The sequence below is a fragment of the Phyllopteryx taeniolatus genome, chromosome 18, assembly GCF_024500385.1.
Source record: "Phyllopteryx taeniolatus isolate TA_2022b chromosome 18, UOR_Ptae_1.2, whole genome shotgun sequence".
NCBI classification, from domain to species: Eukaryota; Metazoa; Chordata; class Actinopteri; order Syngnathiformes; family Syngnathidae; genus Phyllopteryx; species Phyllopteryx taeniolatus.
In genome coordinates, this window is record NC_084519.1 from 8,426,394 (window position 1) to 8,442,131 (window position 15,738).

Below are 15,738 nucleotides of genomic sequence, written 5' to 3' on the forward strand. Positions count from 1 at the left end.
CATCTTAAACACACACACAAACAAAACTCTAAACTGTCCAAAGTGTGAATGTGAGTGGGCACAGCAACTGACTGGTGACCAGTCTGTCATTTGTCTAGGTACCCTGAAATTTGCTGGCAACCAGTCCATTGTTTGTCTTTGCAGTATTTGTCTTAACATGAACTGACAATCCCTGAGTTCATCATTCATGTCTCTGGTGTTGGCGTTAGAGCGCGGTGGGCGACCTGGATGACGATGATGGCGACGGTGTTGACGTGGGCGGGCAGCCCGGCGGGCCCGAGGGCAGCGAGACGGTGCTGACACCCCTGCAGCCGATGTCCCCACAGCGCCAGGCCCTGCTCAACAGCCACCGATACCAGCTGAGCCAGGCCGACTGCTGGGACCTCCCGCTGGACTACACCAAGATCAAACGTGTGGACGAGCACCAACACAAGGAGGTAAACGGAAGAGCTGCGACAGTTTCTCTCTTTGCTCTTTTGACTCTTCTTTGTCCTCAAACTCAGAGTGAGATGGATGCATGTGTTGATTGATGGATGCTGGATAGCCGATTCATGGATGATGGGAAATATTTAAAGATGACCTTACGTCAACAGCATGTCACAGTTGTGACCAAAGGAGTGCGGCATATTGCCAAACACTGTCTGCTCCTAATGAAGAAAAGTAGGTTATGCCCTTAGAGGTCAGAGGACAAAGACGTTAAAGATTTTCTTGATAACTCTACAACCCCTTTCTAACCACATCTGCCATTGCAAAGTGATTATATAGCAGATACTGTATACAGCAGTTAAATCGATAAATGTGATTCAGAATGCGCCTTCTGCTTTTTGCATCTAGCGCCTTCCGGTCTTCGTCTCTTTCCGGCGCTGCGACGTCACACGAGCCAAACCGCCTGTTCATTCGGCGTTGTGTTCTGTTGTTCCATGCTGTTGTTCCCGTCCTTGTATATTTGTTGTCGTATGATTTAGTGATGTCACAATGGTTTATTGTGTTGCATTTGGTTGTACAAATGGTTCCGGCTTTCCAAGTGAAAAAGGAATACGTGACCAGTGGATAGGGAAAGTCAATCGATAGGAGAAGAAACGTGGTAAGCTATGGATGCTGAGCAAGCATTCCAAACTCTGTGCTGATCGCTTCGAACCGGCGTGTTTTGAGAAAGACTTAGCAGAAAGCATTGGATACAGAAGTAGAGGCTGAAACCAGCTGCGGTGCCATTTTTCCTACGGCCATCGGGACCTCAACCGCCAGCAAGAGAACTAAATCTCGCGGCAGCCGCGGCGAAGCGGCGCAGACATTTGGTGAGGATTTCCTTCTATATACCTACGTCTCTATTATGGTTATTATGAACTGGGCAGTCGGAAAAAAAGACCCACGCAGTAGTTTTCAGTACTGTCGTCTGTACTTTTGCCTGTATGACAAGCCAACAGACACGGCAAAGACTGTCTGTGCGGCGTGTTATAACGCTACTGGAGCGAGTAGCACACAATGTCTAGGAATACTGCATACTATGTAAAAGCTTGTGCCGTGTCATTGAAACATATATGAATATATAATACGTATAGTTGTGCTCAAATGTATTGGCAGCCCTGGGGTGCCATTATTTCGAGCCATGAGTGTATAAAAAGACATGCTTTTCTACATACCGTCACATCGAGCCAGTGGCCACTCTCTTTTTCTGTTGCACAGCTGCTACTTGGCTGCTCGTCGTCGTCGTCACTGTCATGTTCCGACCTCCTGATCGGCTTAAACATGTACGGTTTGATGATGCCAAGTTCAAATGGGTGCTCCTGTACGTCAAAATCCTCCTCCTCCTCAAATTCCAACACGTTGCTCGCCATTCCGTATAGTGTGTAGCACGCCGTGTTTGTCAATTGCAACATCACTTCTAGCCCTTGCCGTGGATACAGTAACCACAACGCAGTGTCTTGAGCTTCGGGTATGTTCGGGGAGTGCTCAATACGCGTAATAAAAACCTCATATTTAGCGAAAATATCAGTTGAATACTTGACGGACGTTACATGCATGTATTACATAACATATTGTTTATATGTTATGTAATACATGCATTTTATATGAATTTTAACTGACCCCATAACATCTTTGTCGTCTGACCTTTAAATACAATATGAAAAATGTGATTTAAATCTAAGTTTCATAAAGATAAATGTTTTTTCCTGCTTCTGTCACTTTCATTATGATGGCGGAAGGAAACAAGCTTAACTTTAACTGCCAAGAAAGAACCTTAAAAGAACTTTATTCCTATTTTTTTTTTTGGATATTTATTATAAGTCAAATTTTAATTCAAAATTAATTCAAATTAAAATTGAATTAAAATAAAAGATAAATTAGTTTAGTTGGCAAAATGAAAAGAACTTAATGAAATCTGTTTTTAACGTGCATGGATGATGAATCTCTTTAAAGAATAAAAAGAGAAACTGTGCAAGGTCGCCACTTTGCAAATGCGCAGCTTTACATAAAATGTGAGAGCAGAGCAGCTTCACACACAAACTTGTGCTGTCTTTCCCTTTATAAATATGAAATATTAAAATGCGCTACTACAAATAAAGAAGAAGAATGAAGCAGGTCAAGTGGTCAGATTTGGTTTTAGACATGGTCAAAATTATGTTAAAATGTTATTTTGCAGTTCCATCAACACAACACATTCTCTCTCACACACACACACACACACACACACACACACACACTCAGCATGTGTGTCACTCATCTCAGAACATGAGAAAAACAACGTAATGAAAAATCAAATCATTTATGGCACGTACAACCCCAATTCCAATGAAGTTGGGACGTTGTGTTAAACATAAATAAAAACAGAATACAATGATTTGCAAATCATGTTGAACCTATATTTAATTGAATACACTACAAAGACAAGATATTTAATGTTCAAACTGATAAACATTTTTGTTTTGAGCAAATAATCATTAACTTAGAATTTTATGGCTGCAACACGTTCCAAAAAAGCTGGGACAGGTGGCAAAAAAGAGGAATTGAGAAGTTGAGGAATGCTCACCAAACACCTGTTTGGAACATCCCACAGGTGAACAGGCTAATTGGGAACAGGTGGGTGCCATGATTGGGTATAAAAGGAGCTTCCTTGAATTGCTCAGTCATTCACAAGCAAAGATGGGGCGAGGTTCACCTCTTTACAAACAAGTGCATGAGAAAATAGTCGAACAGTTTAAGGACAATGTTCCTCAATGTACAATTGCAAGGAATTTAGGGATTTAATCATCTACGGTCCATAATATCATCAAAAGGTTCAGAGAATATAGAGAAATCACTGCATGTAAGCGGCAAGGCCGAAAACCAACATTGAATGCCCGTGACCTTCCATCCCTCAGGCGGCACTGCATCAAAAACCGACATCAATGTGTAAACGATATCACCACATGGGCTCAGGAACACTTCAGAAAACCAATGTCAGTAAATACAGTTCGGCGCTACATCCGTAAGTGCAACTTAAAAGTCTACTATGCAAAGCAAAAGCCATTTATCAACAACACCCAGAAACGCCGCCGGCTTCTCTGGGCCCGAGCTCATCTAAGATGGACTGATGCAAAGTGGAAAAGAGAGAGAAATATATGCTGCCATCCAAATATATGCTGCCATCCAAGCAATGTCTTTTTCATGGTTGCCCCTGCTTATTTCAGCAAGACAATGCCCAACCACATTCTGCACATGTTGCAACAGCGTGGCTTCGTAGGAAAAGAGTGCGGGTACTAGACTGTGACACTAATGTGTGGCGCATTATGAAGCGTAAAACACGACAACGAAGACCCCGGACTGTTGAACAGCTGAAGCTGTACATCAAGCAAGAATGGGAAAGAATTCCACCTACAAAGCTTCAACAATTAGTGTCCTCATTTCCCAAACGTTGATTGAATATTGTTAAAAGAAAAGGTGATGTAACACAGTGGTAAACATGACCCTGTCCCAGCTTTTTTGGAACGTGTTGCAGCTATTAAATTCTAAGTTAATGATTATTTGCTAAAAACAATAAAGTTGATCAGTTTGAACATTAAATATCTTGTCTTTGTAGTGTATTCAATTAAATATAGGTTGAACATGATTTGCAAATCATTGTATTCTGTTTTTATTGTCAATGTCCCAACTTCATTGGATTTGGGGTTGTACACGTGAATGATTTTCACATTTATTTTTCCAAAACGTCACGTGTAGCAGGCTGATAATGACATTTTTTCGTGAGATTTTAAGGGAAAAAATAAAAATGTCACTACATTTTGGAGTTACTGTACTAATGCACGCCCCACCCCCACCCCCTCCAAATAATTTGAGTTATTGAAAAATAATGCTAACTTGATGAAATTAGCAACAATTTTACGATGCTTCTAAATCAAACAACTGCTCCTTTAACACGCACGGACCAGCAACACATACAAACTCTCTTCTTCTGTTATGGACAAATTCAAGTCTACATGAGTTTGTTTGAATAGTTTGCATTGCACGTCCGAAGTTCCTGCAGTGATGCGTTGTAGTCGTCTTCTTTGTGGTCCTTACACCAGGGCAACGAGCTGGATGCCTTCCACGAGCTGCTGGACGAGCAGCACTACCCGGCGGATTTAAGCGGTTCGCCCAGCCCCAAGCACCACAAGTACTCGCCCTGCAAGGAGGCCAAGAAGGAGCTCCTCACGTAAGAAGAAAACTCCCACGCGGAGGAGAAGTTGTTTGTGGTTGTTGGGAGTTGACGCTTATGTCATCTTATTCAGGCTGTCCAGCTGCCAGCTGGACAAGAACCTGAGAGGAATGATGGCCTCCAACACGCAAGAGCTCAGGTGAGTGTGGAAATTGTGCTGAAAAGTGAAATGTATTTCTTCATTTTGTTATGCTTTTTAATATAATTTTCTTAGATCTGGCACTTATCTCATGAAATATTTTCATTTTTATTGTTATTGTAAATAATGAAAAAAAAATACTAGTAACCAACTAATAACTACATAACTAAACAATTTTACATATACTGTATATTAATTGTTTTATTTGATGAAGTCATTTGTTCATTTATTTATTGTAAATAATACAATCAAAATAATAGTCAAATAACCAATTGTATACAGGAAGTCCTCGATTTACGAACGAGTTCCGTTCCTACGCTGGCGACGTAACCCGAATTTCCGCATAAGTCGGATTTCACCGTTAAAGTCGAAACGGTGTGCATGTGCGAGTGTGTACAGTGGCAAGTGTAGTGACGGCGACCGGGGAAGAGTAGCGATTAGCGGAGGACTCGTTGACGTTGAATGTCTAATGAAGCCATTAAAGCAGCAAATCGGTGCTTCGTGCCTTTATTGTTGCCGGCACCCAGCTCAGCTGTGCAACGAGAGAATGGAGTTAACTCCCAGGAGGACAACCTCGGCACTGGAGAAGGCGTCTCCCCTGCGTCTCCCGACCACGGTCAGGTGACCGTAGCAGGAAAGGTTAACACTTCGTATAAAGAAACTAAAATACATTCAAATGAAAAAAAAATTCACCATCAAGTTTCAGGCAAGTCAAGCAAAATCAAAGCAAGTCAAGTGGATTCTACTAAAATTCAACCGAGTCGAGACAGTTATTTTGCTGACTGACAAGTTACGGTCCCGATAAGCAAGTGTCGTGTCCCTCAGGTGTCCCACGCCCAGCTGTGACGGATCGGGCCACATCACGGGAAACTACGCCTCCCACAGGAGGTAACGCAAGTTGCACCATTAACTTCTTTGTTGGTTCGCCAACGTTACGTCCTTGCGTTCTCCAGCCTGTCCGGTTGTCCTCGAGCCAAAAAGAGCGGCATCAAAATCCTCCACAGCAAAGAAGATAAAGACGAGCAGGAGCCCATCAAGTAAGCTTCACAACAACTTCTTAATTCTCCATCAAACACGATCATGGAACACCTGGACGAATCAATTCTTTAATATCACTGATTATCTGTCTGAGCATAACCAATCAATCTACGCATTTTTAGTAATCATTTGTAATTATTGACAAGTTTGGTGAGTTAAATAGTTTCATTGAAAAAGACAAACTCATATATTATGCCGGTTCATTAGACACAAATACGAAAATACTTTCCAGGGGACCGAATCCCACCTGCTTCCAATACCCATTTGGGTGAATTTCCTAATTGGAGTTTGTCAAAGTATGCGCCGTCGTACTTGCCCAAAATGGCTGCTTCAAGCCAAAATGGCCGACCCACTTCCTGTTGAATTTGGGCGACACTGGTGTCATGGGCTCCTTTTTTCAGTCTTTTCAGGGGGTGCATCTAAGCGTGAAATGTTTGCTTCAAGCCTATGAAATGGCTGCCTTCCCGCTAAATTTAGGGCACATGTCCACCCAATTTGGTGTCGGGGGCTCATTTTCTCGAAACTTTCCAGGGGGTACGTCCAAGTGCGAAATAGTTAGTTCTAACCAAAATGGCCAACTTCCCCTTAAATTTGGGGCATGGGTCCTTGAAGCCTTTCCGTGCGTACTGTTACGATAGATTGTTTTACCCAATTTGGTGTCGAGCACTGAAACTGGTGTCGGGGGATCATTTTTCTAATTTTCTAGTAGTGCCACTGAGTGAGTTTTTGGTGGTCTAGTTCGCGCTATTCTTAAGCTATTGAATCCGAGTGAAAGGTCTTCATGCGCGTCCCCATCTCAGGTGTCCGGTGCCAGGCTGTGACGGCCAAGGTCACGTTACCGGGAAGTACGCCTCCCACCGCAGCGCGTCGGGCTGCCCCCTGGCGGCCAAACGGCAGAAGGACAGCTATGTGAACGGCGCTCAATTGGCCTGGAAGTCCAGCAAGACGGACGGCATGACATGTCCCACGCCGGGCTGCGACGGCTCGGGCCACGTCAGCGGAAGCTTCCTGACCCACCGGAGGTGAGCCATCCCAGTGTGGAGCCTTTGCATCTTGTCACCATGGCAGCCGGTAGGAATGATGTGCTTGTGTTTTGCTCCAGTCTCTCCGGTTGTCCCCGGGCCACCTCGGCCATGAAGAAGGCAAGGATGAGCGGTGTGGAGATGCTGACAATCAAGCAGAGAGCCAGCAAAGGTGAGACGGAAGCAGCAAAATGCAATTACAAACAAACAAATAAACAGAATGTGGTGTTTTTGTCTTTTTTTTTGGTCTGATTCAGGCATTGAAAACGACGAAGAAATCAAACAGCTAGACGAAGAAATAAAAGACATCAACGAGTCCAACAATCAAGTGGAGTCTGATATGATTAAACTGAGGACGCAAGTAAGACAAGCCAAAATATTAATTATTATTCATTGACAGGCTTAAGGACAAAAGTATTGAAATAATAATAGGATCCTACAGGATGATGTCGTGTATCTGTGGGAATGAGAGCGGTCAAATATTCCTTTTTGATTTTTGTGCTCTAACATAGCCTTTTGTGACTGAATACACTTTTTTTGTGTGTCAAAATGTAGCATTTTATGGCTGTGGCTCTGAAAGTCTGTGACCTTTTTATTGTCAAATGCAGTGGTGCCTTGAGATACGAGTTTTTCCAGATAAGAGCCTTCGTCCAGAAGATTTTTTGCTTTGACTTGCGAGTGCAAACTTGAGAGATGGCGAACGCTGTACGGTGGCAATGGAGTTTGAAAGATAGTGAACAATTCTTCAAAAAGAGTCTTAAAGCTGTTTAACGCCACTCCCGAATCAAGGGTCCGCTAGCTGAATGCTAACATATAATACAACAGGCCTTAGATGAGCTAACGAATCATATCGATAGTCGCGGTGCTATAAGCAACATAAAAATGCTTTGAACACAAGCAGTGGAGCAACACATGTAGACAGACAATACTCACAGGCATATATTCTTTATCCTCTGAAAAAAACCCGACTAATATTACTGTAGCTTACATGGTCACTTACAGTACTTGGGAAACTCTCCTTCGTTTGACTGTATAACTATTATACATACAAATATGGTGACGCAGCATTTAGCTGTTATGCTGCACACAAATGGAATAAGTTCCCAGCAGAAGTGACGTCAGCGCCAAGTGTGAATATTTTTAAATCAGGATTAAAAACTCTTCTTTTTTTCTCACGCTTTTTAGAGCATTTCCACTTTTAAATTATCTTTCTTGCACTGTATGCTGTTTTACTGTATTTATATTTTTCTCTTTGTTTAAAATTTTTATAGGCTGTTTTTTAATGGTTTTAATCATGTAAAGCACATTGAGTTACCTGTGTAACTCAATCACATTTACACAGGTAGTTCAATGTGCCTGAGTGTATGAAATGCATTATATAAATAAATGTGCCTCGCTTTGCTTTGCTTACTTCTACTTTGTAAATATAGCATCTTAGGGCAAAATGAATTGCTGTTGTGGCCAAACTGAGCCTTTCCCTAAACAAATACAGTTGTGCTTTGACGGCATGATCAAAAGTAGCCTTTTTGTGAACAAATATTTTTGTTTTGATGGCAAGTTTTGCATTTCTGTGCCCAAATATATCATTATTAGTAAGTAACAAATTAATTTCATTTTATTTATATGTCACTTCTGGCGGCGGAACGTTGGACGACTGGTTAGCACATCTGCCTCACAGTTGTGAGGACCGGGGTTCAAATCCCGGCCGCGCCTGTGTGGAGTTTGCATGTTCTCCCCGTGCCTGCCTGGGTTTTCTCCGGGTACTCCGGTTTCCTCCCACATCCCAAAAACATGCATGGTATGTTAGCTGAAGACTCTAAATTGCCTGTAGGGGTGGATGTGAGTGCGAATGGTTGTTTGTTTATATGTGCCCTGCAATTGGCTGGCGACCAGTTCAGGGTGTACCCTGCCTCTCGCCCAAAGATAGCTGGGATAGGCTCCAGCACGCCCGAAACCCGAGTGAGGATAAGCGATAGAGAAAATGGATGGATGGCACTTCTGGCAAAAATGGTTTGATAGTTAAAATTTAGTGTATGGTGCAACCTCAGTGATGAATTGATTGATTGATCAATCAAGCGGCTCTGTTGGTAGAGTGGGTCGTCCATGGACCGAAGGGTCAGCGGTTCAAATCCCGGCTCCAACTGCTGTCAAAGTGTCCTTGGGCTAGACATTGAAACCTTAATTGCCTTCAGGTCTGCATTGTAAATGAGAAACTCTTCTCAGTTGCCTTACCTGGTTAAACAAAGGAATATATTTTTTTTTTTAAAGGAATGAGGAAATGAATAATTTCAAAAAGGATTGATTGACTGATTGAGAGCTGTGTCCCAATATTTTCTTGTGCTAGATCACCACGATGGAGAGCAGTCTGAGGTCGATGGAGGAGGAGAACAAGGTGATCGAGCAACAGAACGACTCACTGCTGCATGAGCTGGCCAACCTCAGCCAGTCGCTCATCAACAGCCTGGCCAACATCCAGCTGCCGCACATGGTAACAATACTGAAAACTGAAAAATCCGGATTAGTCAATCTGGATGTATTGGATTACAACCGTATACAGATGTCTTTATTTGTCAAGCATGTTTTTCAATGAGTAGCCATGGAAAAAGGGTCTCACCCAGCTTGTATGTGAATATTAAGTTTGTAAACCACTGTAATGGCTAACAGATTGCTGAAGATGGCGCCGTTGCATCGCTTTGGATTTGCGATCACCACTGCTTTTGAGTAGAAGATAAAGATTACGGAGTTCATCTCATCATGTCGATTACACAGGTTCATGATGTACCTTCTGCCGTCTAGTGGAAGAGCATTGAATTGTTCTACCTGGCATAGCTAGATTGTTTGTAGCAAGTAATAAAGTGAAATTGGGTCCTTTCTCACAGCACACTTGTTGATCTGTGTTGGGAGTCACTGATTCCGTGTTTCTCCTCTGCCGCCAGGAGCCGATGAACGAGCAGAACCTTGACACGTACGTGAACACTCTGACGGACATGTACACCCACCAGGACCAGTACACAAGCCCGGAGAACAAGGCGCTGCTGGAGAACATCCGACAGGCCGTGCAGGGCATCCAAGTGTAGCTCCGCCGATAATGCCAACACCACCACAAACAAACAAAGGTTGTTATTATTTTGTTTTGTTTTTTGCTGCTGCTGTAACCTACCGTCGCTCCGCTGTCACATTTACACCATCACCACTTTAGATTTTTTTTTTTAAATCACCTCACTTTGTTTGGATCAAACATCCAACTTTTGTACATTTTCATACGACCTGATAAAATGTGACGTATAGCTGCTAATGTATTTACCTATTTATTGATTGATTGATTGATTGATGGTCAACGTGAAGAGCAATCAAAACACGAGAGAAGAGTTCAAACATCATCACACGGAAACGCCAAGTGAACAAGTGTAGGAGACAATCTGCCATTGATTGATTGATTGATTGTTTGATTGGTTAATAAGCCACGTGGATGAGCTGGTAGGACAGCAATATTGGCATGATTTATTCAGATGCAATCTATATTTAAAAAAAAAAAAGTTTGGGTATATGCAATTTCTTATAAAATCAACGATCATTGATCACCGATTGATGTTTTTACTGGTTTTGTATCCACTTTTACTACAATCACGTTGAAGGTGAACACACAGGGACGCCTTTGTTTTCATGTTTTGATGTTTTGCTTACCGTGTGTGTGTCTGCGTGTAGATGGCAGGCGGGCGGCTGGCTGGACTTACAGGGTCACACACACACACACCTCATTGTACATTTGCACTGGTCGTCCTCTCAGCAGACTTTTTTTCTGACATGCATGCACTTTACTGGGGCTCATCGGAACACAATGAGCAAAAAAATAAGTTTTTAAAAAGTGTACAGTGTTGACTTGGGCATTCGGAGATTGATATGTGGAGGCAAAACACACACATTGGCTATTCATTCCCTCATCGTGAATCACTATACAGTGGTGCCCCGACATTAAGATTTTTTTCCAGACTAGAGGCGTCGTTGGGCTGATTTTTTTTTCCTCCGACTTAAGGGCAAAAATTCGAGATACGAGTGCTGTGTGGTGGCAATGAACTCTATTGAACTCACTTTACAACAAGCAGCAATTTGGCAGATAATGAACGACTCGTCAAAAAAGAATACCACTGAAGTTCAAAACTAAACATAAAACAAAGCCAATTACACCTTGTGTATTTAAAACCACACACCTTTGCCTCCTGTTTGTCTAATGCTAACACAGAATGTAAAACGCCATAGTCGGGCTAAGGAATAGCATTGATAGTCGCGGTGATATAATGCTCTAAGCAATGGATATTTGAACACAAACGGTGCAGCAACACATGTAGACAGACATTATAACAATACAAGTAGGCGTAGGCTCCTATCAGACGTTGACGGTATGATAACTGTGAGCAAAAAAATTGCACAGTAACAGTATTTCAATGCAGCTCTAAACTGTATTATTTTGAAATGTTTTGATAAATAAGAATTTTATTGGTAAGCGTAAAAACAAAAGAGCGGTTTTGAAAGTGTGACTTTTTAAAAGTGGGGTATACCTTGAAACCAGTAACCGGCGCATGCCTATTCACAGACATATAGTTGTTGTCCTCTGCAAAAAATGACTAACATTACTGCGGTTTACTGAGTCATTTACAGTTTAGGTGAAAGTCTTCTTCGTTTGTCTGCAGAACTGTATTATACTGCCCCTCGGTGGTCCAGTTCAGTTGCGCAGGGAGACGCAATGAATCAATCATGATGCATAAATTGTTTAATTCTTTACCTTCTATTTAATAATGCTGTGACTATATATTTTTTTTATAAAGTATGATATTATAGAGTGCTACTTTCCTTATGAGAAACATAAATACCGTATTTTCCGGACTATAAATCGTTCCGGAGTATAAATTGCACCAGCCCAAAAATGCATAATAAAGAAGGAAAAAACCTATATAAATCGCATTTTTGGGGGGAAATGTATTAGATAAAATCCAACACCAAGAACAAACATTTCATCTTGAAAGGCAATTTAAAATAAAAATAGAATAGAGACAGTCCCTTACAAGTTTCTCGCTCACTCCAAACTTTCTTTATGCTGCTAGATTACCGTTTTCGGCTGCACATTTCACTACTTGCAGCTTGTAATCTGCTGAATATGATTTCAGTCCTTCTCAGTTGTTTTTATAAATTACCGCTAATGTTGAAATTAGCAATTTTCTGAGGTACAGCAGTAGCAGGTACAGATACACAGGCCTAGAACGCCCTCTTGCGGTTGTCAGTGTGAAAATAACGTGAAATTGCATAATAATGTGTTAATAATTTCACCTATAAATCGCTCCGGAGTATAAGTCGCACCCCTGGCCAAACTATGAAAAAAACTGCGATTTATAGTCCGAAAAATACGGGATTTTTGTTGGACATTTTGGGGAGGCTGGAAGGGATTCATGGCATTTCCATACATTTGAGTGGGGAAAGATGATTTAAGATGCATGTTTCTGCGTTACAAGCGTGGCCACAGAACGAAAACCGCATCTCAAAGCACCACTGTATAGTGATTTTTATATAATGGACTTTATAGCTACCAGTAAAAAAATCCCTTTGTAGTGATTAGGGAGTAGAAAATGATGAATGATTCCGAATCCTGCGTTCGGAGTCATTCACCATTCCCTACTCCCTAATCACTATATACTCATTTTTGCATACTCCAGTGAACGATATAGTTTAACGGTTAATAGCATACTCCCTAATCACTATATAGGTATTTTTATATCGTGGACAATATAGTTAACCCATCAGCGAAATTAAAAAATAGTTTTAGAATGCTACTCGGGCGCCTTCAACGACGTCATTGTTGTCGCATAATTACAACGTACCGAAACAACGTCAGCTGGTGGACCTTCCATGATAAATATTAAAGAAATCAATAAATTATAATAACATTGTTTTAAGCTGACGGTATCTTACAAAATAAATACAAACAAAGCACTTTATGTCCATGCGTGTTGTGATGTACTTGTTGCTCGACTTATATTTGAGAGATTTTCGCGCCACAACTCATGAATTTGTCTCGTGCCAAAAATCAAACAATACCACGGAAAATTATTTTTCTGTACCGTGTACACTATATAGTGGATACTAGGGAGTGAAGCTCCAATACAGCTTTTGTTCACCTTCTTTGCATTGAAAACAACCCAAAAAGTATGATTTTTCTCCAAGAAATATGTGAAATTATCAACAAAAGACCCCTTAACATTTTTCAAATGAAAGCAAGTGCACAAAGACAGCAAATGTACCCTTTTATAACAATCAGCACCTCATTTTTAATATCCTTTTGTGTGTATTTTGCATTATTACATTATTTCGCAGGTGTCCCAAGCACTTCCGAGAACATTGTTGGAATTATTTGAATGTTAAAAGATGAATCCTGTTTCTTCAGTGTTGAATAATGAAACTATGAACTTGCGGTTACTGCTGCCAACCTTCAGTGGGAGCTTGTGAAATATGGATTATGGCCTACTAGGGAATGGAAAGCCATTTGAGCAAGAGTTTCATATCCAGTTTAAGGTCCATGCACTAGTGTGCTCTTTGTCCTCACACCAAAATTTAAATTTATGAGTTTGATGTAGGGATGTCCCAATCACTTTTTTTTTTTTTTTTTTTTTTTTGGTCATTCGGTTTTGAGTATCTGCCGATCTCGAGTCCTGTCCAATACCTCGCCAATGCATTAAGAAGAAGAAAAAAGAAATGACATCCAAATTGTCTAAAGTGTCTTTGTTTTTATTTAATTAGATTTATTCAAGTAAAGTAAAACTAAGCTATTGCTGCTTTATTTGGCAATATCTTTGTACCTCAAGATTATTTTGTGGCTTTATGACCTTCAAAAATTAAAAAATCTGATCTTCTATACCCGATACTGAACAGGTGATAATTACTTGATCAGCCCCGATTTCCGATCACGTGATTGGATCGGGACTACTCTAGTTTTAAGTTAGATTTTTTTTGGGGGGGTGGTGGGTATACAATCAATTGAACATCAAAAAGCAGTGATAAATGTACTTGTCGAGCAGAAATGTTGATAATTCCGTGTCGCTTCTAATTCCTAACAGCTGGTTGAGGTTCCTTTGCTCTACTTACATTGGGCATTTTTTTTTTTATCGTTTCACTTTTTTAAATTGTTTCAGCAAAGCTTCTAGTAGGACAACTACTAGTCGCACTAGTGTGCAGAAATCATCATATCAAGTCATACGGTTGTGGAAAAAAACTTTACTAGTAAGACACAGTCATTCTGCTAGTGCGCTGAATTGTCTTACTAGTGAGGACAAAGAGTGTGCGTACATGGACCTTAAGGTGGCTCAAGAAAATCTAATTAAAGCTCACATGGCTTGTCATTCTCGAGGGTCTGATAATCAGCATTGAAGAGGACACAAAGCAGCAAACTGGAAAAAGAACATGTTCCCCCCCCCCTCTTATTGGGATGTGAAAGCTTGACTGAGTGACTTCCTGCTGACGAGCTCCAGCTTGTGTTGACTTCTTTAGGCAGCAAGAAGTTCTTCAAATTAATCCCAGGAGGAGATGAAAGCACAATTCAAAGACAGACGCTAGACTAGATGTTGATCACATGTACAAACTACTGACCATGAAGAAATGCATATGAATATTTGTGAAATGCTAATTTTCTTTTGCAGGAGTGCATTCAAAGAGTTTTTTTAAAATGCATCGCTCCTTTTTTTGTTGTTCCTTTTGTCACTTGGAAGCATCTGGTGACTTTTCTTAGTACATGGCATGAGTTCTTTTCATCTTTTCGGCTGCGTGTTGAGCTCATGCGTTGCTACACATGCTACTTTCATTGGAATGGTGATTTTTTTTTTATTATTATTTATTTATTTATTTATTTTAATCTTGACAGTGTTTGGCATCTCTTGCTCTTCTGAATAAATCTTGTGTTGCAACTTTTATTGTCACCTTCTTGACTCAAAGAGAAACTTCCACAAATCACCTTCAATAAGACCACTTTTGGGCTTTTACCATTATGATATGTGAAAAAATAAACATTGAAATATAGGCCATTAAAATAGCTATCGAAAGAAAAACCTCAGATAGTAATTTATTTTTGCATAAAATATTTGAGAAATTATTAAACAAGTTACACAAGAATATTGGCAGCACAGAGAATGAATGTGAGTGGAAATGGTTGTTTGTCTACATGTGCCCTGAAATTGGCAGGCGACCACTCCCGGGTGTACCCGTCTCTCGTCCAAAGTCAATTGGTCTATACTCCAGTTCACCTGACACCCAAACGAGGCCATCGAAAATGGATGGAGAGTGTAGAATAAAACCACTAAAACTTGCTACACATCATGATACATAATTCGCAAATTACATAAATCATAACTTATAATTTCAATTTGATATCAATGCCTATGTGGTAGAATTTCATTTGGCAGATGTTTTTTTATTATTACTGTATTTATTTATTAATTAAATACATATTTAAATACATATTAAAACCAGTAGAAATTGAAAGAATTAAACAGATGTTAAAATAACTGAAAGATCGAAATAAGTAAATGAAAACTGAATGTAATAATTAAATGTGTCATGAATTGTGCGACTATTAAAACACTGAAACGAATAAATATTCAAATCAATTAAATAGATACTGGAAGAATTTAACAAAAATACTGAAATAGATAAATACAAACGGAAATTATTAAATAAATATTGAAATAAATATATGTTGAAATAAATAAACATTGAAATTATTAAGTAGATATTGAAATCATTAAATAATTTATGACACATTTAATCATTATACTTGGGAGAGTTGTCCTTGGGCCTTCATACACTGGCAGAGCACATTGACCCCTGTA

General features: G+C 40.3%; 1 protein-coding gene across 2 annotated transcripts in view; it reads left to right on the plus strand.

Moving 5' to 3' along the window:
- myt1la (myelin transcription factor 1-like, a) overlaps positions 1-14,817 on the plus strand; it is a 52,427-nt gene extending 37,610 nt beyond the window's left edge. Inside the window, exons 14-23 of one of the 2 annotated variants that reach the window (XM_061754477.1) lie at positions 210-437; positions 4,515-4,669; positions 4,746-4,811; positions 5,637-5,699; positions 5,765-5,848; positions 6,650-6,871; positions 6,952-7,043; positions 7,129-7,232; positions 9,216-9,359; positions 9,808-14,817. In XM_061754477.1, the coding sequence (XP_061610461.1) occupies positions 210-437; positions 4,515-4,669; positions 4,746-4,811; positions 5,637-5,699; positions 5,765-5,848; positions 6,650-6,871; positions 6,952-7,043; positions 7,129-7,232; positions 9,216-9,359; positions 9,808-9,948 (1,299 nt within the window). In that variant the 3' untranslated portion in view covers positions 9,949-14,817. The remainder of the gene's footprint in view (positions 1-209; positions 438-4,514; positions 4,670-4,745; positions 4,812-5,636; positions 5,700-5,764; positions 5,849-6,649; positions 6,872-6,951; positions 7,044-7,128; positions 7,233-9,215; positions 9,360-9,807) is intronic. The other variant, XM_061754478.1, reaches the window with a different exon arrangement.
- The last annotated feature ends 921 nt before the right edge of the window (positions 14,818-15,738 follow it).